We start from the raw sequence: 26,576 nt of genomic DNA, 5'->3' as shown, positions 1-26,576 counted from the left end.
CCCAAAGTCAACATGACTACCTTTGAAATTTGAACAGAGGTCTATTCTAATTTTACTACACCAGTTGCCTTCCTAGAATCATCCTAGTCTTCCTAGGATAGACTGGATGGACTCAGTTTAAAAAGGAGGATTTCTCATCTCTTTTCAATAAGAAGACATTCACGGTTCTGGTTTCCAATGCCCTAGGTGTCTGCAGCAGTGAGGCCAAGAGTTCTGGAGCACATGGTTCTGGAGTTCAGGATTCTGGAGCCTGTGTTCCTCTGAAGGGGATCCGAGGAGGTTCTGTGCTGCTTCATGTGATCAAGGAGCAGGGAGCCGAGCTGGAGGAGATCTCATGTACTTTGGTCCTGAATCAAACTAGAGTCATGCTGCAAGTCCGCAGTGGGTGAGAAGAGGCTCCAACCTGGGTCAGCCTCTAGGACAAGTACAAGCAGAGGATCCATGTGCCCAATACGACGTCCCTGTGGACTGAGACCTTGACCTGTAAGGACAGTGGGCACTACCATGATCCAGCTTAGCTGGAGGAATAGAATTTAACCAGATTTTCTACCTCATAGTCGATGGTGACAGCTGTAGACATATTTTGGGGACCCCTCTCCCTGGTCTAAAGGTGAATCTAGAAGCAGACGGCATAGGCTTTAAGTCAGTACACCAAAAATCCATGCTGTGCTGTGAAGCAGCCAGGCAGGCCATCTTCAACCTGGGCCAACATGACCTGCAACCCTTCATCTCAAGACTGAAGATGGCAGCTGGAGAAACCAGCAACAGGAAAAGATAGAAGGTACCCAGCTCCTACATCCACAGCTGCATTTCTTAGAGATTGAGGGAGCAAATAACGACCCTGGTTCTTGCCTCCCTCCACACATATATAACGTCAGCATCTCTGAACTTGTTTGATGCATAACCAAGGAATTCTTGTCTATGTTACCCTTAATGCATAATCTAGAGAAAAACCAGATGTACCCTAACCCCTTTTTTGACATATATGAAACCTAGTTGTAAGTTTTTTCCTCTTCCCTGAAAGTACACTGTTTTGTTAAAGAGATAGAAGCTGCTCTGAAACTCACACACCTCGGAGCAGGTCCTCAGAATTCCCTAGATTCAAATTCCTCACTTTGATTATCAAATAGACCCCTCGAATTAACCTTCACCCAGACTCTTTATTTCAGTTGACCCAGCCCGCATGTCCTGTCCACTCCACACCCCTCCCCACGCTGCTTCCCAGCTCAGGCATGCCTAGGTCTTGCAGGGTTGAGTGCACCTCAGCCGGCTTCTACAGTCACGGCTGCCCTTCCTGTCCTCCCTCGCTGCATCCTGATGAACTTGGCCAACAGTCTTTCCTCTCCGAGTCTGTGTCTGTGTCTATCTCTCTCTGTTTCCTTCTCTCTGTCTCTCTCTCTGTCTCTGTCTCTGTCTCTCTCTCTCTCTCTCTCTCTCTCTCTCTCTCTCGCTCTCACACCCCCCCAGCCCCCCCGCCCCCCCACATTGTGGCTTGCTGCAAGATCCTATCTTGCTGTTTTGCCTGCCAGAAGCTGTGGATTTCCTGTTCTTCCTCTTTGCATTTCTACTGTATCAAATCCTAATCTCTCAAGGTACAGGTTTGGTAAAAGCCATGTATTCATTGTATTCAGACAACCCAAGGAGAAAAAGTCTGTCAGTAATTTTCAAAATGTTGCTCCATTAGTGTTTTAAAAAAAAGAAAAATGAAAAACTGCTTAAAGCTTTAAAATTACATCAACCTTTAAAAATTGCATTTGGACTAGTCTCCAAGGAAGAACACCATTACCAAAGAAAGTTTTGTTCAGTGAAGAAATAATATAGTGACCATTTCTTACGTGCCCACCATGAAGATTCTGTCAGGGGTGCTATATTTACCATTTATAATTTTTTTAAAAGACTCCACAACTCAAGTTATATTTATAGTTAAGAATATGTCCAAAGTCAGGCAGCTTTGGTAGAGCCAAGAACCAGACTCAGATCTTTGTAACTCTAAAGTCAAGTGCTTTCCATTACAGACTAAAAATACCAAATATCTTTAAAAGAGAGGAAAAAATGTCACCCATTAAGACTGATTGACTCACACAGACAATGCCCTGCAACAGATCTGCAGATAAGCTGGAAACACTATCTGATTATGGATATATATTTACCATCAATACATGGTTAGATTTACTAATGTGTTTTGTCTATTTCTTTGCTCAAAATTTCTACTTTCCCTACTCCCTTCTGCCTGTTCTTTCTTCGAAGTATTTTGGTTTTGCACCATGCGCTTGATTCCTTCCCCAATCTCTTCAAACAGTTAGTGCACACACGTGCCCTGAGCAGGGGGAGGCTCCCCACAGTTCAGTTCCGTGTTTGCCCTGCTGGGCCCTACAGGCTTCACCCATTTTTAAGGTGGTTTCTGGGCTCAGAGTTCCAGTGCGTAGTGAGAATCACACCCACACCCTGAACAGGGCAGGCTTGGATTCCAGTTTCTCACAGATTCCTCTCATGGTCCAGGGCAGGTGGCAGCCCCTGAGCTGATGTGCCGGACAGAAGACGGGAAATTTTTCAGCCTGTATTCACCTGAACCCTTCTTGCAGCATCTCTACAGGCACAAAGCCACACTTTGACTTGTCCCCACCGAGGGATGTATTACATGGGCCTCTGAGGTTTGTATCTGGTCCTAATAACCCCTCAGGACACCAGAACTTCCAGCCCCACTCCTCCCTTTAGCATCCTTTAGTTCCCTCTTGTTTCTGTAACTGGAGTTTTCTGAACATGAGATACATTATTAAACATTTTTATTATGTTTTCGTCAGGCATCATTGTCTGGTCAGAGTGTGAAGAGGGGCTCTGACTCACTTTAAGGGCCCTGTTGTCTGGCAGCTTCCTAAGCGCCTTTTCCACACCTGTGGTCTCTGTGGCCCACAAACTACCCACACCTGGGGCCGAGGCAGCCGTGGCTTCAGGCAGAGACCGGAAGCCCACTGAGAATGCAAACTCTGTGTCCATATTTCTACTTCCAAAATAGGCAAGAGCCATATTTTGTTGATAGAAAAAAGAGATTTCTGTGCTCCAGAACCAACGACTGTAGATGCAGAGAATAAAGTTCTTTCAGCAAGTTACAAACAAAAAACACACCAGGTAAGACACGAGAGTGGTTTTATACATATTTCTGAAATGAAGTAAGCATTAAAGAAATGTATTAAGGATGAGAGTGATGAAAACTTGGGAAAGATGTGATAGGCTATTGCCTCTGGGCTTGACTGCAGAGGGCTGTGGGGCAGGGTGGGAGCAAGCCAGTGATAGGAACTCCAGATAGGATGAGCAAGAACACAAAAGTGAGGGAGCCTGGGTCCCACTTACCACTTCTCTGGAGGGGAGTGCCTCCTCACAGGGAGCCGTGCTTAGTAGAAATCTGGGCATGGTGTGTTTATACAGAAAAGGGCTCTAGAACAGCCAGAAGATCTCTCAGCCTGGGTTCCATATTGGGGAGATTCAGAGGTTCTCACGAGCTCCTCTGGGGGAGACAAAATTCCGAGAGGGGTCACAGGCCAAAAGGCAAGTGAGGTCAGGATAAGGGAAGTCCGAGTGCAGGGACCTCACCATGGGAGGCTGTGACAGGGACCAAGGACATCAGCAGCATCACTCACACTGGCCTGAGACAAACAGGAAGAGCCCCATGAGCAGCAGACGCAGCAGAGGCAGATAGTGAGACCCAGAGACCAGAGCACAGTTCGCTGGCAAAGGCCCACAAGGATGACAGAGAACAGCAAAGAGCTGGCGCTCTCTCCACCTCCACAAGGCAGGGAGAGAGAGGGGGCAGCAAAGAGGGTGAAGCTTGGAGGCAACAGGAAAGGCCTCCCGTGGCTTCTCCTGCGTGGAAATCAAGCAGTTGGGTTCTCTGGGTGTGACAGTGTTTAGGCTGATTCTTTCTCTCACGGGGCATTTTCATAGGTTCCTTGGATATCCCTCCTCTGCCATGCTGGAGATCTCTCACCTACCTTGTCACAGGTAATGCACTCTCAGGATGGTCACTTAAATCTTTCTATTTGGCCCCTGGTGTTGGCTGGTCCATTTCCACACAGACTCTCTCCATTGGAGCTCTATTGCCTCTCCAGATGGACCTGTTGTCAAAGCTCTTTTACGCTCCTACCTCTGGTTGGTGAAAAGTGTGTTCATTTGACTCACCGATCCCGATGCAATTTCTTCCCTCTTGGCAGCCAATGCTTTACTATGGGTTGTTTCAGCAGCATTTCTCCCCTTGGGTTTATCAGGTTTAAAGCAGACCCCTGTCCAGTGCATCCCCAAGCTGCACACGTCTAGCCCTCTGAAGGGCCTCATTGAAGCCCCTTCCACCGTGTTCGAGGTGAGGGGCAGGCACCCATTGGGTTAGGGGGACGCACAGCAGCACAGCTCTCTCTAGGGAAATTCTCTTCCCCCTTATCCCCAAATCCTAACCTTTTTACATCTGTCATTTGGGTAAGAGACCGTTAACATTTCAAACCAGTTTCCAGACCCTTCTTTGAAAATTCTGCATATGGGAAGGCATTTGCCCAAGAAGTTTTATACGGCCTCCAAGTGCTCTGGGGGTTGTGAAGGATCTGAGCATGTGTGGAGGGCAAGCAGGTGTGATTCCAGCTGTGTGATGAGGGGTTGGGGTGTGAGTGGTGGAGAGAGTTGATAGATTGGCTGCTTTCCCTTCTCTAAAATGGAGATTCTGTATCATTTTCTCCTTATATGAATTTGAACAAACTGTTACATCTCTACAAGCCTAAGTTTCTTCAGCTGTGAAGTGCCCTCCATTCCCAGCAGGGCGCTCTGGAATGAAATGAAATAATGGATGAAAAATTTGATCCACAAATGCAAGTATAATTATTGTGTCACCTCTTGGCCCAGAACCAATGCCCATTCCCCAGATCCTGGTTGACTCCATCCACCACACCAGGCTATGGCAATGTCACCCAGAATGCAGGGCCACGGGAGCTGTAGAGGACCTGAACGCAATCTGGGAGAGCAAGAGCCTCCTCAGGGAGCTGGAGCAGAATGGGACACCACATCAGCCCCTGACACTTGAGCCCCAGCTGTGAGGCTGTCCCTGAGCCAGCCCGACATCAGCATCACCTGTGTGGGCAGCAACCATGTGGACCAGAACACTGCCACCAACGGCACTGGGGAAGTCTATTGATCAAGAAAGTGCCCAGCAGGGTGAGTGTGCCCAGCTCCTGAGACACTCCTTTCCCAGGAGATTGGGGGTGCGGTAGGTTGGCGCTCATCACCCCCAGGAAATGTGATATCCAACATCTCCAGCCCTTGGGACAATACCAGATGAGATGAATCAGAGACAGCAAAGGTGGCATGTGACCCAGGAAATTATGGGAGATCAGCAGAATCAGGGCTTTTAGGAAGAGCAAAGAAGAGCTATGTCAGGCACTGATGTTTCTCTCTGCCGTGGTCTAAATCCATCTTGAAGGGCCATTGAGTGGACTAAGAATCATCTCTGTAATAAACAACCTGAAGATGGAAACTTGAAGATAAAGCCAGGTTTTGACCCAATATTAGAGGAGAGCTTTCTGTCGTCAGAGTCATTCAAAAATGGAATAGATGCTTTGGGACACAGTGAGGTCCCTGTCACTGGTGGAATGTAACCACAGGCAAAGTGGTTAACAGGTGGGTTGTTATAAAGTGGAGGATGGAACAGGACTCCACAGTGAGTTTGCTTCCAACATGGACATTCCTGGATTCTAGGAAACTCTCTGTGGCAAAAGCACATAGGATTATTGCAAACCCCAATGTCCCAGTTTCCCAGAACCACCAGGTGGAGTGGAGGGCCTGCACTGAGCCAGCCCACCACAGGGAGTGTGGACAGTCCCAGGACCCATCACCCAGAATCCTCTCCCTCTGCTCCATTTCTGACCCGACGGGGACTACAGCTCTGTTTCCCCCATTGCTGTGGACGTTGCTGGCAAAAGGCCTCTCTCCTCAGGCTCCTTGGGAAGCCGGGAGTTCAGCTCACAAGAAGGGTTTGCAGTAGAAGGGAAGAGAGAGGTGCTCAAGCAGCCAGACAACTGCACTGGGGCCTTCTGTCTTTTCTTGTTCTTTGTCAAGTTTTCTAAATCATAAATGGACACTTTCTACGTTCTGCCAAGTTTAAAAACATATTTGTTGGCATGAAAATGTGTTATTTTTTAAGGTTTGAAGGAATCTACCTGTAATAGCATGTGGCTCTTATACCCTTAAGGAGAAAATACTTAAATAAGTTTTACAATATTTTCTGTACTGATTTTTTGCAGTTTATACACGCATGTAAGTCAATTTTAGTATTCCATATTTTTTAGAAATTGTTGATTTCATGAAGATTTTTAAATTGAATAGACATCAATTACATATTACATTCTCTTAGTTTTTCTAGTTGTTATTGTGGCTCTGCTGCTGTAAATATGAGAGGATCTCACCGAATGGCCTGTGATAAATCAGGTGAAGATTCCAGCCCTGAGAGCTACGGAATCCCATTGCTCAGTTCATGACTTTTCTTTCTGGGTCTGTTTGCTAAAGTGGTTTGGTGGTTCAGCTGGTGGTGTGCGGTGTGTTGAGGGGGTGTCCTCTCCCTCCACTCCCTTCACTACAACTGAGAAATGAGAGAAATACGTGTGAGTATTTCTTTGTTTTTTTTTTGTCTTTTGGAGACTAAATAAAACATCACACACCTGGATCACAGGAGAGGTACAGAGATTCAAGATCAGAGAGAAAGGCAAGACTTAATCTCACAAATGAACATGACCAAAGAAAAATATGTCAATCTGGGGAGGGTTAATAAGAAATGCAGCATAAAGAGAGGTGAGCGACAGAGACAAATGAAGTTCTGTCAGGTGGGCAGGAGAATCCCATGCCCTGAGCAGGTAAATCCCACCCTGGAGATGAAGAGCTCAGATTAGAAAGCCATTGGCATCCACACTAGCAGTGTCTACTCACCTGTCCTGACTCAGGGCTCCCCGAGCAGCCCAGTGACACCTTCCTTTCCTGTGTAGCCTATCTTTGGGAGAGGACACACCGCTCAGGCTAACAGGACCATCCAGCCCAGTTAGCAAGTGTGCCTCTTACTACAAATTAATAAATCAGCATTCTGGTGGTGCCTATCAGTGTCTTTTGACATTTGTTAGCAAGATTTTGCATCTCCAACACAAATCACACAGGACAATGGATGAAATGGAGCTTCTGGGCTCAGGCTCAGAGTCTTTGTGTCAGATTTTGAACCTTGGTGAGCACATCAAAGTAATTCCAACCTGTGGGGTCTCATCATTCACTCATTCTTTCACTCAACCAACATTACCTGCACTGTGTGCTGAGCACACAGTGAGAACTGTCTTGGAAGACAAACTCAGTCTCTCCTTGCCATGTGCACTCCCATTTGAATTTAATGAAGGCTTCATGTAGACCAACGTTTTAGTTCTCTATCCTGATCATGCATCACAATGACCTATTGAGTTTTTAAAAATACAGATGATCACCAGTTTGGGGTAGGGTCCAAGCTTCTGTTTTTAAAATCTCTTCCATTGATCTGAGGAACAGCCAGGTTGGTGAGCTGGGTCATGGGGAGTGTCCATTTGAATCACTTAGACCACAATTTTCGCTTTGCCTGCCCTGTGTAGAGAGATCCAGAGATATTTGGGATTATTTCAATAAAGATTCTGAAGGCATCAATTCAACACAATAGAAAATGAAAATGAACATAAATACTTTAATGACTTTCCAAGATGATGTGCTTCTGGTTGGCACATATGTGGCGTTATCTGTCTGAAACACAGCTCTGCTCATGTCACTGCCCTACTCAAAAATTGTAATAGATGACCTTTTTTCTGATAAGTGTTATAGAGACTCTGATGCTACAGAAAAAGAGATTCCAAAAGTAACCACTGTTAACTTCATGACATATCAGCTTTTAGACTTCCTTTATGCCAACATAAACATATGTTTGTATATATTTATAATACAGGATAACATACATATTGACTGATAACTCATTTAATATCTCAGGGACAATTTCCCACTTAAATATATAAAGACGCAATTTATCCTTCTTATTACGTCTATAGTACTCCACTATATGCGGATAGACTACCTTATTTAACCAGTGTACAGCTGTCAAGAGTGGGGGCTTTAGAATCCAACTCCAAAATTTAACCCCTGCTCTGCCACTTCCTAGTTATGTGACCTGGAGCAAGTTCATTAACATATCAGTGTTGCAGTTTCCTGGGAAGAATAATGGTATTTGCATAATAGGATTTGCAGTTTACACTTTGAGGCCTCCATTCCCATTGTCTTTAAACTACAGCCCAGATTAAACGGCCCCTGACTCACAGCCTTTTGAAGAACAATGAAGAAAAACAGAGCTTGGAGGAGGGAGGATGGCGCCTGGAGGAGTTGGCAGCTTTAAATAGGGAGGTCAGGGGAGAAGATAACCTTTGTACAAAGACCTGAAGGAGGTCAGGAAGTGAGACAGGCAGACACGTGGAGGAAGAGAATTCTAGGCAGAGCAAAGGCCCTGAGGCAGGAGCATGCATGGTACATTGAAGGAAGGACAAAAAGCCCAGTGTCCTAAAGTGTATTAAGGGAGGAGGAGAGTGTGAGAGATGAGGTCTGATGGTACAGAGCCTTGCAGATAAACTGGACCCAAGGGGAGTTCTGAGCTAAGGAGTAATGCGATGCTACTTAGGTTTTGTAAAGACCACTCTGGATGATATTTCAAAAATAGATATTAAGGAGTTAAGAAAAAAGTAGGGAGACTGAGGTTACTGCAATAATACAGGTGAGAAATGGACCTGGGGCCAGGGAGGAGGTGAGATGTATTTTGTTATGAATATATGTATCAATATATATGGATATATAAATATTTGAATACATGTACTGAATGAAAAGATACCAGTATTTGCTGATAGACTGTGGGGTATGAGAAAAAGAATGAAGTCAAGTATGACACCAAGGTTTTGTGGCTAGAGCAAATGGAAGGATTGAGGTGACATTTTTGGGATGGAAAACTGAATGGGCAGCATACAGTCTGAATTGGGGAGTCTCAATTTAGATGAGTCAAGCTGGAGATGCCTGTTATACATGCGAGTGGAGATGGCCAGGAAACAGTTGGAAATTTATGGTGTGGAGTCCAGGGGAGGGATCACATCTGTGAGTCCCTTTTGCCACATAAGGTCATAAAGTCACAGGTTCTGGGGACTAGTGCGTGGCCATAACATCAGAAAGAGAATGAGTGCAGGTAGTAAAGAGAGGTGGTCTGGGTTGTCTGGGTATGAGCCCTGGGATATCGCAGAACTTGGAGGTTGGAGAGATGGGAAAGAAACTGATAAAGGAAACTAAGGAGCAACCACTGAGTAGGAGGAAAAGAATGGCGAGTGGGGAACGCAAGGTAAAGACAGTCTTTCGAGGAAGTATAGGTCCATTGCTGCTGAGAGGTCACAGGAGATGAGGGCTAAGAATTGACCACTGGAGTTAACAACCCGGAGTTTCCTGAGAACCCGGACAAGAGCAGATTCAATGGAGTGGTGGAGTCAATTCATGACAAGAGAAAATTCCAGTGAGGAGATGTCATCATTTTCTCTCTCAGCTTTCTGCTCAGCTTGAGGGAAAAGAGGTCAGACACAGACTTTTTATGGATCCCCCTACTCCTCCCTTATCCATGCGCCATCCAGCAGGTTCTTAACATTGCTTCATAATGCTCAAGCCTGTAGCTCAGAACTTTGCTTTCTGAGGACATGGATGAAGCAGCTGAGCTGAGCTGAGCTGGGAGGGAAACAAAGAGACCCAGGAATCTAGGCCAAGAGACAAGGTACCACAGTTTATAGTACCAGTGGGTCCATCTCTGACACAAGAGCTGGGATTCAAGGCAGAAGGCAGATGCTTTGAGGAGGCAAGGACTCGCATGGAGGGGAGAAGCTCCCGCACACCACAGTGCACGCTGACTCAGGTCCTCAGACAACATGAGGCTGGAGCTGGAGCAGGGAAGTCCCCACTTCAGATCTCTGGGCCAGGGAGAGTCATGAGAGCTCATCAGCGGGGTCATGGGAGGTCATCATGTCCATTCTTGCTTCCACATGGACTCACCACCAGAAGGACCTGCAGCAGCCTCTGTGCTCTTGGTCTCAGCCTACTGAGCCCCTGTGGGAGGTTGGGTGGCCCAGATCCTTCACACAGAGAGGTGCTTGTCTTCTTGGTCCTGACCTCCTACAGGCCCAACACCCTCCTGAGGGAGCCCCAGGTTAGTCCAGCACGGAAGACTCATGGCTAATCCAGGACAGACTGTGGCAGTGGCCTTAGTTATGTCCAAGGCATTTGAAAAAGTCAGATGTAGGAGAGACCATTTCCAAACCTTTGGAACCAGACAGGATCCATGGAACACATGACTTGGAAGGAGGTTTTAGGCAGGATGGTAGTATTTCAATAGGCAGGGTTGGGAGCAAGGAACAGGGAGAGGGAACTCTCATTCTAGACAGAGGGATGTCAGTGAACAAAGAGAGGTTGCCCTGGTCTGAGGCCAGCATGATTGTGGGGGACTGAGAGTCAGCAGAAGAGTTTGGAGAGGGCTGATTCAGACCTTCCCACAAGCTTCACCCCTCACAACCCACTGCAGCCCCATTGGGGTGGGTCAGAGGACACTGCACATCCATTCTAACCACCAAGGGCCCCTATCCAAGACAGGAGAACTAAAGCTGTTTTCCTAAGAATGCACCTTCCAACTTTGGGCCTCTGGAATCATTCTCTGGAAACAGAAGAATAGAAAGGGCCTGAAAGCACAGGCGGTCAAGAACAAGGGCTCTGGCTAGTACATAATGTACATTAGACACTCCCTCCAACACTCCCACACACACACTGCTCAACATCCCCAAGGGAGCTTTACGCAAGGTACAAAGGAAGCCGCAGGCTGCTGCCTTTGTGGGCTCCCACCCATCCATGCTGCCTCCATTGACCCTCAACTCAGCAATCAGCACCAAGGGCCTCACTCTCTCCTTTGTGGCATGGTCAACACCTCTACACAGTTCCCATGCTTGTGCTCGTGTTCTCAGAAAGACATACAGAAATGGTTGTGGAGATTAACACATGCACAGTCAGGAGGGTCCCCTTCGGGAAGCTTCACGAGGAGAGCGGTCAGGAGCCGAGTCAATGACAGAGGAAGAACCGATCTCCTGCAGGCATGGGGATCATGGAGTGCAGCTTGGAGAGGCTTCAGAGAAAGTGACAGGGCCACATGTGCCCAGGGAGTTGAGGACACAAGGGTCAGAGTAACACAGACCAGGGGCAGCTGGAGCTGGACCAGAGGTGGAAGAGGCAGGTGTCTGCAGGGATCAAGCTCAGCGTGGAGGTGTCCTAGGAATGCTGATTCTCCTGCTTTCTCCAAGTAAATTATCTTCATGATCTGGCCTGACTTCTGGACCTCACTGCAGACAGTAGTGAGAGTCTCCTTTGCTTCTAGATGTCATTCACCAATATCCTAGGAATGCAAGACAGCGAGTTCCTAGAACAGCTGAGGGATAGAGAGGCCCCAGAGGGACCCACATGGAACCAATACTACTGATATGAACTGCATGGGAATTCCCCCAGAGTCTCCACTGCTACACTGGCCCCCATTGTAAATTTTCTTAGTAAATCCAGTGACTATCTAGAAAGAGTTAAAGAGACAGCAGGGCCAGAAATGCCCAGACCCAGGCACAGAGGGACCTGGGAGAGCCCTGTTTGGCACTGCTCCAAGCTCTCGTCTTCTTCCTGACCCCTCAAGACTCCTGCTGGCTCAGCTCTGCATAGTGGATGTCACCATGATGGTTCCTGTGTTCCTCCTGCAATTCTATACCTGAGTCATGCACAGAGTGGAGCTTGAATCTGGGCCTTGGAAACCTGTAACCTCCCCCACTGCTATGAACTCCAAGGCCATGTCTACAAACCATGCCCTCCACAGGGACATTCCCTGAGCAGTAAAATGCAGGAGAAAGGGAGCCAAGGACCCAGGAGGGATGGGAAGTATCTAAGCCAGAAAGGAGAAGTGCAACCTGCCTCTTCCAGCCTCCATCTTCTTCTCACGTGTCTTCCAAAGGCAGAGTCCAGCCCCGAGGAAGAACAGCACGGCCACGGTGATCCTTCGGATGGCTTGCAGGGGGCCTGCAGTGACCTGTCCATGCGAATCTGTTTCCCTCACACAGAGAGAGTGGAGAAGTTTAAGGCAAGAGAGAACTTGAGATACCCATTGCCAAGGAGAGATAGAGAGAGCAGGTGGAGAAGTCTGAAGGTCCAGGTTCAGAAGCCGAAGAGAGAGGAGCATGGAGATTCATTCATTCAACCAGTTCCCGAGTTCCTCCTTCATGCCAGGGATATTGAGATGAACCAGACTTGGTCCACGCCCTTGGAGCTCATCACCCAGCAGGGAAGACAGAGAATAACAAAGTCTGCCAGCCAGAGGGATCACAGTGCAATAGAGGTTTACACCTTGCACATAGGTCTTCAGGGAAGGCCTCCCAGAGGAGGTGATGGGTAACCTGAGTCTTGAGGAAGGAATAGGAGTTTACCAGATACTCATGACGGGCAGGACATTCCAGGAGGGAGATGCACCATATTGAGGACATGACCATGTTAAAAAGCCAGCTCCTGGGAGTTGTCAGCACCCCACTGTGGCAGACAGGAGAGGGAGAGGACAGGGAGGAGCCGGGCAAGGAAGGTCAGAGGCAGGCAGGAGTCTGTTCTCAGAGGGTCTAGTGGGTCACGCTGAGTGTTGAACTTTATCTGAGGCTCCAGTATGGGGGTGAGGGGAGGGTCACAGGGAGTTTTCTGTGATGCTGACACATCATATCCCTCCAGCAGCTCATGGAGGAAAGGGTAGAGTGACGAGGCTGCACTCAGGGGTACCAGGTCATCCGTTCATTCAATGGAACACTGTGAACAAACTGCCAGAAGCTGAGCTTGGTACAGGGATTCAGAGGAGAAGAGAGGTCCCTGCCCTCAAGGTGCTCCAGGCTCTGGAGGATACAGGTACATAAACAGAGCATTGCCGCTCAGTGGGGGCCCAGGGACCTTCCTTAAAGGTGATGCCTGAGGACAGGATGGCTACAGCCCCTGCAGGGCCCTGAGCAAAATGAGGATGAGGAGCCGTGTTCAAAGATTGTCAGAAATTTCAAGATGGCCACCGCAGAGCTTTAAACCCAGCACAGAGCTCTGTGTGACAACATGGGACACATGCTACTGAACTCAGCCGTGCGTGAGGGAAATCCTTCAATAGGAATAAGGCAAGAAATGAAGGAAAAGGTGGGAGGAATGATGGGGGATGAAACAGCACCTCCAGAGGCTCACAACCTTGAGTAGCAGAAGGCATTCAGGACTCCAAGCAAGCAGGTCGGTGTGAGTGTGTCAGTGACCAAAACATGAGCAGAGGAGCATCAGAGCCCTGAATCCTACAGAGAGTCCCTGGAGGTCAAACCCTTCAGGCGACACAGACAAATGACACAATCCAGGTTCTTTCCCGAAGACCACTCTGCATTCCCTGTGGAGGACGGGTTGGGTGGGAGAGGTGCTGGACAGCTGCTGCCCACCAGCAGGGGCAAGAGGTGAGAGGCATAGACATGACGGTCATTTAAAGGGAGAAACAAGTTGGATGTGCCTCCCAGACTCCTTCAGGGGGTGACAAGGTGGGGGTGGTGCTGATAAACATGGTGGGGAGAAAAGCCCAGAATCCTCAGACCCCAGAGCTCCCTGAGCTCCGACAGTGCCCCTCCCCTCCAGCAGGTTGTACTCACCATAGTCACAGAATTCCCCAAGGAATGTGGTGACAGTTTTCTCATCCTCGGAGTTGCTGACCACACAGGTGAGGCTGGCATTGGGCTGGCTCAGAGGCAGGCTCACAGCCAGGGTCCAGGAGTTGTAGGCTGGTTCCAGCTCCCTTGGGAGGTCCTTGCTTTCCCAGGTCACATGCAGCTCCTCTGTGACCCCTGCAGCCCTGCACTCCAGCGTGATGTTGCACCAGCCTCCTGTGGTGGACACTGACTTGACCAGGATCTGGGGAAGGGGCACGGGCTCTAGGGTGGGAGGGACAAGAGAATGGAACCTCATGTGAGTGGACAACATTACAATTTACACATTCTCATCCACTATCTCACTGAAGCTCTGTCTTCCTCCCTCTAGGAAGGTGAGACATTTTATAGATGAAATAGAATTTACCCAAAGCTAAATATGTTGCAAGAGACAAGAAGGAAGGGAGCCACTGAGTTAAGCCTTATGTGACTGCACTAGACTGAGCAAGGCTTAAAGTCTCCCTCAAGAAAATAAAGCTGCTGCTCTACCTCCCCAAGGCCCATTATTTTTAAAAAATGAGTCTTTCCTAGAAGGAGAAGAAGTCAGGAATGAAGGACTTGTCCTGGTCCTGGGCCCTCGCCCTGCTTCTCCTGCTGAGATGATGCCTGGACTACACAGCCCACGGTGAAGAAGGACGTCTGGCCAGTTCTGGGAGTCCAGAGGCAGACTCCACGCACCCCAAAGTGGAGACATTTGTGGGAGATGCAGTGGTAGCCACTAAGAATGACACCCCCGAGTGTGGTTAGAACGTGCCACTGGACCTGTGGTACACAGAGGAAGATAAGTGACAGGTTTACAAGCCAGTCATAGAAATCCCATGGGGCCCTAAAGCTGTCAAAGCCACTCTCCATAGGAGGGTATTTCTCTATGCAGAGGAGCTGTAGGGTAAGAAAGAGGTGCTAAATGAGGTCTTCAGAAGTGTGGCAGGCTAGACTTGCTCCTACGTCTATGGAGGCTCTTGGGGCTGGATTTCGTGAGTGAGGCTGGCCTCGACTGGGGCTGAGGAAGATCACAGGGCATAGGGGAGATGAACAACAAAAGAATTTCTGAATTACGGCAGGCAGAATAGTGCCTCCCCGCCAGAGATGTCCACATCCCAATCCTCAGGACCTGTGAATATGTTAGGTTAGTGACAAAGAGGAATTCAGGTAATAGATAGAATTAAAGTTGCTAATCAGCTGACATTAAAATAGTGAGATTATTCTGGATTCTGTATGATACCAATGTAATCACAAGGACCCTTAAAAGTAAAAGAAGCAAGGAGAATTCAGAAGGATGCAATGTGAGGAGGACTTATACCACCATTGCTGGCTTTGAAGACAGAGGAAGGCAGGCAGCCACCAGGAGGTGGAAAAGGCAAGAAAATGTTTCTCCCCTGGCCCCTCCAGAAAGGAACACAGCCCTGCCAACACCCTGACTTTAGCCAAGAGAGACCTGTGTCTGAATTCTGACCTACAGCACAGAAAGATAATAAATTTGTGTTGATTTAAGCCTCTAAATTTGTAGCACAGTAGTCCACCCTTATCAGTGGTTTCGCGTTCTGCAGTTTCAGTTATCCATGGTCAACCACGGACTGAAAATATTACATGGAAAACTCTAGAAATAAACAGGTCATGTTTTAAATTGCGAGCTATTCTGAGCAGCATGTCGAAATATCTCATCATCCCACTCCACCCAGCCTGGGATGTGAATCACCACTTTGTCCAGTGTACCCACACTGTGTACACTACCCGCCCACTAGTCACTTAGAAACTGTCTCAGTTATCAGATGACTATGGCATTATTGCAGTGCTTGTATTCAAGTAACCCTTATTTTACTTAATAATAGCCCCACAAAGCAAGAACAGTGATGCTAGCAATTCGGATGTGCCAAAGAGAAGCTGAAAAGTGAAAAGGTGAAAATTCTTGACTTAATAAAGAAAGAAAAAACATTGTATGCCAAGGTTGCTAAGATCTATGGTAAATTTTATTACGGTATGTTGCTATAATTGTTCTATTTTATTATTATGTATTATTGTTGATCTCTTACAGTGCCCAATTTATAAATGAAACTATCATAGGTATGTAAGTATAGGAAAAATATCATATGTAAGAATTCTGTACTATCCACAGTTTTATGCATCCACTAGGGGTCCTGGAATGTATCCCTCATGGATAAGGGGTGACTACTGTAATATGCTATAGCAGCAATAGAAAACTAATACACAAATCAAGAAAACTTAACCCTATAAAGAAAAATAAGTGTTATGGCAGAAATTAAATTTCTGCAAATTTCCATTTTCCTCTCCCAAAACACTGAAGTGACTTCATCCCTGGTGTGAATCTCAGCTCTGCTCTCCGTTTGTGCTGAACCCACTTGTCCTAATTTCAAGAGAGAAAACACAGCCTGAAGTCTGGCTCTGGGAACGAGTCCTGCAAAATAGGGCCTGTGTAACACTCATAGGCACAAAAGAAGGTCATAGCCATGGGATTGAGGTGAGGGGGTGTCACGTACCATAGACAGTGAGGTCGAAAATCTGGTTAGATTCCATTCCCCCAATTAAGCTGGCTCGAGCTCGGTACTGCCCACTGTCCTCAGGGGCCAAGTTCTCAATCCTCAGCGACGTCATGTTGGGCACATGGACCCTCTGCATGTACTTGTCCTGGAGGCTGACCCAGGTTGGAGTCCCTTCTGACCCGTTATGGACTTGCAGCATGACTCTGTGTTTAACGGCGGGGCCAAAGGCCCAAACGATCTCCTCCAGCTCACTTCCTGGCTCCTTGATCAGATGAAACCACACAGAACCTCCTCGGATCCTCTTCAGAGAAATGTAGGATCCAGAATCCTGAACTCCAGCGCCATGTGCTCCAGAATTCTTGACCCCAGTGCTGCAGACACCTAGGGCATTGGAAACAGGAATGTGAATGTTTTTAGATCAAGAATAAAAGAGAGAACCACAGGACCCATCTTTTGTGTGTGTGTGTGGTGAGGAAGATTGACCTTGAGCTAAGAACAGTTTCCAATCTTCCTCTTTTTTTGCTTGAGGAAGATTGCCACTGAGCTAACATCTGTGCTAATCTTGCTTTACTTTTTATGGGGGATGCTGCCATAGCATGGCTTGATGAGCAGTGTGTAGGTCCGCACACAGGATCTGAACCCATGAACTCTGGGCTGCTGAAGTGGAGCTCAAGAACATTCATTCCAGCATTCCTCCCTGTCTATGTAGGTGTGGTCTCTGAATCTTTCTTTGAACAGGTTGGAACAGCCTCCTGATTCCCTCATTACTTAATGAGTGAAGTAAAAGTGTTCTTTAACACCTCAGTCAATCATGGCATTAGAGTTAATTGCATGTTGAAACATGCAATTTTGGGTACAACAATGGACACTGACTGTAAGTGCTCTATTTAACCTGGGGCTCAAGGGAACAGCCCCTTTCCAATGGGGAAATGTGCAGATGGACGAACTGAGAGACAGCATTTCAGTCTCCATGGTGGCACCTTCCTAAGGGATTTTCACAGTAATTCTGACTGAATTATGTTTGTCTATTTTCCCCCAGTGTTGGTAAGAGGGGGTCAGCACAGGGAAACAGAGAGAAAGAAGCTGATGTTTTCTGCTCCACAGACAGAAACTGAGAAGCTATGGCCGAGATTCTCAGCCAGCTGCTTCTGAACAGCACAACTGCAGTGAGCTTTCCTGAGCAGGATTTGTAGACCGAGTTCCACACACTGTGTGGAAGGAGATGATGTCTTTCCAGATGGTCTGGAGACCCCTCTCAGGAGCAAAGACAACAGAACCTATGGAGAAAATGCTATATAATTTAACATATTTCTCCACTTAAATAATATTGAAGAAGTGGAGAAAGCCTACATTTTACTGCTAACGCTCAGTTATCTGGTTAAAGGGGTCTAATGCACAACTCATCAGGAATTCAAGACAACCTGTGTGTAAATTCTCTCTAGTCCACTAAATTTCATATAATTCCCCGCAACTTCATATAGTGGCTTGGAAATTAGAACAAAAAAATTCAAGAATGAAAGCTTTCACCTGAATTCCAATTCACTAGTTGTTATTTTCCCATTAGTTCTTTATTTAGTGTTGTTTTACATAAACATAAAATCTCTGATAAAGTCATAGATGAGATATTTGGCCGTCCTTAGCACAGTCTTTCTTTCAGTTTCCTTTTTGCTTAACCCTCCCCTGTCTCTACCTCTCTCTCCTCAATTTCCTCCCCAAGTTCACCCTCTCCTGGAACCCACCTTAGCAGTCTGCTGTTTCCTTCCACATTTTCTCCATATATAAACATGTGGGTATGTAGACACCCTTAAATTATGAAGGTTCTTGTTCATATTCAAAATGAGAATTTCATTGCATTCAGTCTCCTGCATTTTGCTCATGGAAATTCAGGCATCTGACTTCATGGAAATGGGAAATCTCATCCAGACAACTGGTGCATTTGTTTTTTTATCCTCCATATTATTCAGTTTGTTCTATCGTTTCTGAACTAATGGGTACCCCCTTCGTTTCCAGAGTTTTTCTCTAAAACAGTGCTTTGTCAGTCTGGGAGTGGAGGGAGATGCAACCCATAAGCATGAAAAAGGCATCCTCCTAGAAGATTCACTTTATGCCAAGATAAATGCTTCTTAACATTTAAGGTGAAAACTAACACTGTAGTGGAATGCAAAATTCACAAGTAATTTGAAGTTAAATGTGAAACTCCCTGGGACTCTCTCCTTGGTGCTTGGAGTTGATCCCAAAACCCAGGTGGGGAGAGCTTGTTCACTCTCCTTTTTCAGAGAAGCCCAGACTGGAGTTGATTCCTCCAGCCCAGACATGGCTGTGCCAGGTCAGACCCGTCCTCCATACGACAGCTGCAGAGGCTGGCAGGTCCCCTCTGACTTCCAGGCCAGGGGTGCCCCATTCCCACCAGGGAACACTGTCCCCAGGAGCAGCTTCTTTGTCTGTCTCCCTCCCTCTCCCCAGGCAGCTCCAGGCTTTCCTGGCTTCCCTGTCATTGTAGCAGAAGTGGCCTCACCTCCCTGTTGATGGTCCCTTGATGTGGCCAAGGCCGCCCTAGCTCAGGGTTCCCAGACTCCCCACAACCAAAATGCCATCGGTTCTTTCTGTTCACTCCTGGACTCGAAACCAAATGCAGTGCGTTTGCTAAATTAAAGACTTGTTTTGTCTTTTTGTCCACCAAAGACAGCAGACAGGGGAGAGAGACCCTATCCCCTGCTCCACCCCGCTGCCCTCCCTCCCAGGAGCCCAGACCACTCACTGAAGAGGAGGCTGCTGAAGCCCAGGAGCCAGGAGGCCCAGCAGAGGAGGGGAGTCTTCTGAGCAGGGCCCCATCGCAGGCTCCCTGCCAGCCTGTTCCGCTGCAGAGGAAACATCTAGGAGGCAGAGACAAAAGCAGAGGAAAAGCTTCACTCAGACAAGCCGCTTATGCTCTTCCCTCCCCAGGGGTGGAGCTAAGTATTAGTTCTGGCATGGAAGCCCAATAGTTAGAGCCATTCAGATCTTTCCTACCATCCCCAGCACCTACAGTAGGACATCACTCGTAATTACAGAATAAATCATAAACAGCCTCACTCTATCCTATGCCAGGCACTGTGTTGGAGAGACCCCTCCCTGTGGCAAAATCAGCTCAGTGATCTCACCCTTTACATCCCACGCACCCGTCAAACCCTTACCTTCTTTTCTGGTCAACACCCTGCCCCAGACAACCCTATCCAGCAAGACTAGCCTGTGGTCAGCTCAGAGGTCACTCTAGCATATCCAGCCTGGGCTAAGCCTTTCATGTCCTCTTTTCCCATCCTATTTAATGAGTCAAATTTCATTCAGATTTTCCACAAATTCCAACTGTCACTTGCCTAGGTGAGAAGCTCTGAGCAAAAAAGCAAAGCTCTTTGTGTGAAGTGTCAAATCCCCACACCCCAATGCACATGTTGCCGTTTGCCTATTGCTTGCACCTACATGGCTTTCTCAGTGGCCACTAGTGCTAGTGATGCTCCCCACACAGGGCGTAGACTAACCTCTACAGACACTGACAGGCTCTTAGCTGCATCACAACAGGCTTTTCCTCTAAGCCTCTGCCAGCCCTGCTCCCGCTATCACAGAGCGGCAGGGACAGAGACCTGCACATCCTCCTGGCCACAGCCTCCGCTGCCTCAGACTCACCACCCCTACTGAGGGTCAGGCCCCGGACTCTTCCCCGAGAGTGGATACTCTGCAACATCTGAGAACTCTTGCCTCCCGCACCCTAGGGGAGCAGCCCCATCTTCCTAATCCCCAGGCAGTGCCTCCTTCTCCTCCCCACGGAAGCTTCCCCCTCAGCTGCCCAGGTAGAACACCCCAAGGCTGGAGCGCAGGACTGGCCCCATGACCGTGCACTCAAGGTAGTGAGGGCACTGAGTACTAAACCCATTTTATGAATGTGAAACCCAAGTCCTAAGGGGTTGTACAACTTTTGAAAGGTCACACAGCAAATCAAGGGTCAGGGTCTGAATTCTTAACAACAAACTCTGGAAAAAAGTTCCCAAAGTCACAGCTGCTGTCCAATCCTACTGTGTGACCTCAAGCAAGCCACCTGATTCCAGTCTGTGTGTCCTCTAAACTGCTCTGCAGCATCCCAGACAAGATAATATTCAACACTGGCTTGAATCCTCACAACCCCACCTAGTAATGAGGACTTTACTTCAAAAGGCAGTCCATGAGTCCTATGGTCTGAAACTTCTTGTATGGAGTCAAAATCTGGGCAGCTCCTCCACTGGTCACTCTCAGGGTCATGGGGAGCAAGTCTCCTAGATCCCCTTCCTCTATGTACCTACACCTCTTGTGAGAGCTCTCTTCATGTGAGAACTGTTGAGTTACAAAAAGCAATTGCTTAAGGGGGTTAGGGAGGAGGAGCCTAGAGATAGGGAACCAGCAATGCAGGTGCAGGCCAGGGACACTGCAGAGAACCAGACTGTAGACTTTTTCATGCTGGGAAAACCACAGGGAATTTTTAGAAATCCAGATATCTAACCTAATTTCTACATCCCAGCCATCCTCTGCCAAGGTGTAACACACAAACAGGCATACACACCAGCTGCAAAACCTTTGGTAAGAGTGTGCTACACACAACTACCTGATGCCAGGAACGTTTCCAGAATTAAAGGAGGGCACACCTGGATCTACAGCAGCATGACGTGTGTGTCAGGAAGGGCCAGGTAGGAGAAAAATGTAGAGTTCAGTGAGCTGAGCACACAGGAAGAACAAGAGGCCTGAGAGGTGACCATGAGAATGTAAGTTCCTAGGAAGTCACAGAAATTGTAGGGAATTCTTTAGACCTCCAAGGGAGTTGGTGGGTGATCATGTCTATTTTATTTGAATTCCAAAGGGCAAGGCACCCTAGTTGAGAGAGGGTCATGTGAAGGATACATTTATTGAATACCTCTTCTATGCCAGAGACTTTCCATGTGTTCTTTCAACTAATCCACAATATATGTTTAATTAAATCCCCAAAACATCATATTATCTAAGCATTACATGCACTAATGAAAGAGTATCCTGAAAGTTCAAAGAGATTAAATAACTTGTTCAAGGTCATATTTTACATAAATGGCAAAGTGCTCACAAGCTGATATCATCCCAGCCATGGATATGCTCTAGGGGAAAAGGAACATGTAGATTCTGAGAAATTCAAGTCATGACTGTGAAAGACCCTGGAAACAGAGAGATTGGTTGCTTTACAATGTGAAAGGAAAGTATATTCCCAGGAGGAGGGCTAGGTGTTTAGGTAAAGGAAACTTTGGAGGAGAGGATCTGAATTATGTTTTTTTCCTGACCATTATTTCTGGGTAAGAGCAAAGAGCCACCTGCGCAGCCATGAATAGTTTTCAGGAGAGCAGCAGGACAGCCCCAGAGTTGAACTGGAGAGAGGAGGAGACAGGAGTAGGTACCATCAGGTCATCACTAGCCGCTTTTTTCTTCCTTCTCTCTTCCTCTATAATTCAACTAATTATTTGCTGATAAAAAACATTATAATTAATATTTTTATTAAAAACAATACAACTAAAACTTTAAAAAGTCACAAGATAATGTTCTGTTTTAATAGGTCATTCAGCCAGAAGTATGTAAATACTGAGAAATTTTAACCACAATTAGAAAACAATTAATAATTTACAATGTATGATATAATGTGGTGAGTAGAGGCCAGCCCAGTGGCTTAGTGCTTAGGCTCACAAGCTCTGCTTTGGAGGTCTGGGGTTTATGGGATCAGATACCAGGAACTGACTTACATGCCTCTTTAATCAAGCCATGCAGTGGAGGCGTCCCACATGAAAAGAGAGGAAGACTGGCAAAGGTGCTAGCTCAGGGACAATCTTCCTCATCAAAAATAAATAAATAAATAAATAAATAAATAAATAAATAAATAAAATGAAGAGTAGAAAATTTCAGAGTAAAGATCTTCAAAAATTCTTCTCGACACAGTGAGAAAACTTGTCTACTTTTTAGAGAACTTTTCAGAATCCTAGAAATCAAATAATGGCTTGCAGTAACCTGAGAAGCATTTATTCAAGAAAAATGGTTTAACTTCAATAAGAGCAGGGAGTTTTCATTGTGTTTTAACTTTCCATAGTCACTTCTCTGCTCTGCAGCAGTGCTGTTCACTTGAAAAATAAATGCCTGTATTCTTGGTGGACACTGGCAGCCTTGCAGCCACTAGAGAGAACCCTTTAAAAGCCTCATTCCCAGTAAATTATTGTGAGTTGACATATCTGGTGGTACGCCTGAAGACCCTACTTATAACAGAGTCTGTATCCCACTTAACTTAGAGATCTCCCACTGTGAACATCCTCTTACCCAGCAGAATTTGAAAAAGCAATTACAGGCAATTGTTTAACTTCAAGGCTGCCTGAGGTAGTGGATAACAATCGATGCAAATAGACTAATTAAAGCTTGATAAGGGAAAGCTAGGAAGTGAGATATCCATAGAGGCTTGAAAAGCCCTGACATATTCCTGGAATTTAGAAGTCTAAGCACATGCATATGGCTGTGGGCATGCTCAGAAAAAGACTGAGAAGGCCTTCATCCTCACCTATAGCTAACAGTGGGGCTCTATGCCAACAGGAATTGAATTCTAATGGCACAGTTGTCAAATGCCTGCATGAGTATGGAAGACAACACCAACATGCCCAGAGAGACCTTCCCTCAGCAGACTGGGAGACTGATTGTGTCCAGGCATTTAAGGAAATCTCTGCACAGTGTAAGCTGACTACTAGGCTAAATGAGCAGAAACATTAGTAGTCGCACACAGCAAAGAATGCAAATGAGAAGAATTAGTTCAGAAATGGAACCTAACAAACAAGGAAAACTACAACATACAGCAACAACGAGAAACCCTAGAAATGGATAAAATCAGATTTTCAGAGATGCCATATTATACAGTTTTAAATGACCAGTTTTCAACAAAGAAATTATAAGGTATGCAGAGAAACAAGAATACATGATACATTTACACTGGGAAAAATATCCCAGGAGAGGCATAATCGTTGGACTTCCTTGACAAAGACTTTAAATCAGGTTTTTAATATTCTCAAAGAACTAAAGGAAATCATGTATGAAGAACTAAAGAAAAGTATAAGATCAATGTATAAAATAAAGAATATCAATAAAGATATAGAAATTGTAACAAAGAACCAAGTAGAAATTCTGGAGTTGAAGAATATGATAACTGAAGTGAAAAATTCACTGTAAGAGCTCGACAGCAAATACAAGCAGACAAAAATAATCACTGAACTTGAAGATATGCAAATTTAGATCATCCAATCTGATGAATAGGAAAAAGAAATAATGAATCACAATAAAAAGATATTCAGAGACTAGGTCAAGAAGGTGGTATAGGCAGACTCTGAATTCATCTCCTCCGATGAACACAACCAGGTTACAACTATTTTTGGAAAAATTACCCTGGATAGAAAACTGAAAACTGGATAAAAAGAATCCCCACAACAAGGGACAGTCCTGACTAAGGCAGAAGAGGCAGAAATTCCAGCTGGAGAGAAAAAAGCCACCTTCAGGAGCAGCAGAGTTTCTCAGGCAGCCAGCGGGAGTCACCCTAAGGTGCGCAGCCCTCCCTGGAGGAGTGAGGTCCTGAGCAGGGGCTGATACTGCTACAAGCATCCTTCAGACTTAGCACAACTGAGACGAAGGTCTTACTATCTGGCTTTGATGGCCATTAACTGCAGCGGGGAATACCCCCAGAAAAGCTATCAGACGAAAGCCAAAAAGATCTGGATCTCAAAGGGCCCATGCACAAAATCACCCATCTCAGCAACCTAAAGTCACCAGAGAGAAGGCTGACAATCTTTTGGTGAAAAAAGACTCACCTGGTAGACTCTGGGTGCATCTCAGTGAGAGGAGAGACCTCTCTGGAGACTGAGACATTGGTGGTGGCCATTGTTGTGACAAAGTCCAGGTCACAATCCAGTGCTGACACAGACCCCAGCAGACGCCACTGAGGTTCTTCCCCTGGCCTGTTAGCCCAGGGGTCTGCCAAACCAACTAGAGTGCAGATTTAATCTAGTTCAGGCAGGGCAGACAGCCTGCCCTAGGGACAATCCCCACCCAACAGCAAGCTCTCAGGCTACTTGTTGGCCTGCATTTACTGGGTGCCTTGATTCTCTACAGTCAGGTGAGTATGTCTACCTCTGATGGGCAGGACCTGTGTGAGAATGAGGTGAACTGTGGGGGGCATTGGTGGAGAGGTGGGGGCCTCTGCAGTGGGGCATCAGGGTACACTCCAGGGGGTTGGGAAGTGTGCATGGACCAGGACTGTGTTGATGGTGTGTGTGGTCCTCTGGGGGGTGGGGCTTATCAGCAGAAGAAGACGTGTGCTTCACAAGTAGCCATAAAAAGGATCAGCCCCACCTTCTAAATCTTGAAACAATTGAGTGCTCCATGCCTAGGGTCAGCTCCACTCAGCTGCACTGCTAAGAGTACTGACAAAGGCCTTGTAGGCCTGAGGGCTAGAGCAACTGTAAGCCCTTGAACCTAGCAACCAGCTACTCTGGATACCTACCCAATTAAGAGGAAAACTGCAACAGAAGTGTGCTGTTAGACCTTGTAGCCAATGGTGCTGAGGCTCCCCAAACAAGATGTACAAACAGCTGGCCAGGAAAGGAAAGACTAGGCTCCCTGGGTACCTGCATTGAGAGCAACCCTGCCACAGCAGAAGGACACAAGTAGCACACAAAGCAGTCACTCCTAGGTTATTTGGACTGGTGACAAGGGGGAAGGACACTGTTGGGCCTCAAAAGGCATCTCTTATGTAAGGTCACTTCTCCAAGATCAGGAGACATTGTCAACTCACCTAATACATAGATATAGGCACAGAGAAAGAGGCATAATGAAGATACAAAGAAATACATTCCAAGCAAGGGAACAGGACAAAACCCAAGAAAAAGGACTAAATGAAACAGAAATAGGCAACCTACTTGAGAAAGAGTTCAAACAAACACTCATAAGGATGCTCACAGATATTGAGAGAAGACTGGATGAACACAGTGAGCTCATCAACAAAGAACTGGAAAATATAAAAAAGAACCAATCAGAAATGAAGAATACAATACTGGAAAAGAAAAATTCACTAGAGGGACTCAATAGCAGAGTAGATGATACAGAAGAATGGATCAGAGAGCTAGATGAAAGACTAGAGGAAATCATCCAAGCAGAACAGAAAAAAGAAAAAAAGAATTAGACGGAATGAGAACAGTATAAGGTAACTCTGGGACAATATCAAGCACACTAACATTCGTATTGTATGTGTCCCAGAAGGAGAAGAGAGAGACAAAGGGGCAGAAAATTTATTTGAAGAAATGGTAGCTGAAAATTTTCCTAACCTAAGGAAGGAAACAGACATCCAAGTACAGGAAGCACAGAGAGCTCCAAACAAAATAAGCCCAAAGAGGCCCACACCAAGGTATATTATAATTAAAATGTCCAAAATTAAAGATAAAGAGAGAATCCAAAAAGGGGCAAGAAAAAGGCAACAAATGACATACAAGTGAAAACCCATAAGGCTATCAGTGGACTTCTCAGCCCAAACCCTACAAGTGAGAAGAGAATGGCAAGAAATATTTAAAGTGCTAAAAGAAAAAACTTACAGCCAAGAATACTCTATCCAGCAAGGTTATCATTCAGAATGGAAAGAGAGATAAAGAGCTTCCCAGAGAAGCAAAAATTAAGAGTTTATCACCAAAAAATCGGTTCTACAAGAAATGCTGAAGGGACTTATTTAAGTGGGAAAGGGATGAACATAAATAGGGATAAAAAAAGTTATCACCCCCCCAAAAAAAAGCAGGCAATAAAATCACTAGTACAGGTAAAAATATAGTAAAAGTAGCAGATCAACCACCTGTGAAGATAATATGAAGGTTAAAAGACAAAAGTATTAAAAGTACCTATTTCAATGATAACAGGGCAATGGATAGAAACACACAAAACAAGAGATTAGATATGATTACAAAAACATAAAATGTGGGAGGAGGGGAGTGAAAAACTAGAGCTTTTAAAAAGAAGTCAAGTTAAAGAGTCTATCAACTCAATATAGACTGTTATATACATAGAATATTATATAGGATCCTCATGGTAATCACAAATTAGAAACCTATAATAAGTAAGCAAGTAAGTAAGACAAAAGAAATCAAACATATTACTAAAGAAAGCAATCAAACCACAAGGGAAGAGAGCAAGAGAAAGAGAAAGAAAAAGAGAAGAAATACTAAAACACCCAGAA

At 46.1% G+C, this 26,576-nt stretch overlaps 1 protein-coding gene across 4 annotated transcripts; it reads right to left on the bottom strand.

Annotated features, from left to right (window-relative positions):
• Positions 1 to 7,379: 7,379 nt before the first annotated feature.
• On the bottom strand, positions 7,380 to 24,228 carry LOC102148294 (T-lymphocyte surface antigen Ly-9). 4 transcript variants are annotated; one of them, XM_070266999.1, is made up of 7 exons: positions 24,169 to 24,214; positions 19,074 to 19,188; positions 16,313 to 16,696; positions 13,764 to 14,042; positions 12,034 to 12,162; positions 11,279 to 11,476; positions 7,380 to 7,623 (listed from the first exon to the last, which is right to left on the bottom strand). In XM_070266999.1, exons 2-6 carry the CDS (start codon positions 19,186 to 19,188, stop codon positions 11,466 to 11,468), a joined length of 918 nt encoding a protein of 305 aa, XP_070123100.1. In that variant the 5' UTR covers positions 24,169 to 24,214; the 3' UTR covers positions 7,380 to 7,623; positions 11,279 to 11,465. The 4 variants fall into 4 exon arrangements, with proteins under 4 accessions (XP_070123100.1, XP_014583865.1, XP_014583866.1 ...); XM_014728379.3 differs by lacking the exon at positions 11,279 to 11,476; XM_014728380.3 differs by lacking the exons at positions 11,279 to 11,476; positions 12,034 to 12,162 and having other exon boundaries at positions 24,169 to 24,228.
• Positions 24,229 to 26,576: the final 2,348 nt, after the last annotated feature.

Source organism: Equus caballus, chromosome 5 (assembly GCF_041296265.1).
Source record: "Equus caballus isolate H_3958 breed thoroughbred chromosome 5, TB-T2T, whole genome shotgun sequence".
Lineage (NCBI taxonomy): Eukaryota > Metazoa > Chordata > Mammalia > Perissodactyla > Equidae > Equus > Equus caballus.
This window is presented reverse-complemented; position numbering and strand designations above follow the sequence as displayed.

Coding starts and splice junctions, on each gene's coding strand:
- LOC102148294 (XM_014728379.3), bottom strand. CDS start 19,188: ATGTTTCCTCTGCAGCGGAACAGGCTGGCAGGGAGCCTGCGATGGGGC. Junction 12,163..13,763: donor TGGGGAATTCTGTGACTATG/GTGAGTACAACC, acceptor TGAGGGAAACAG/ATTCGCATGGACAGGTCACT. Junction 7,624..12,033: donor GAAGATGGAGGCTGGAAGAG/GCAGGTTGCACT, acceptor CTCTCTACACAG/GGCAGGCAAAGCGAAAATTG.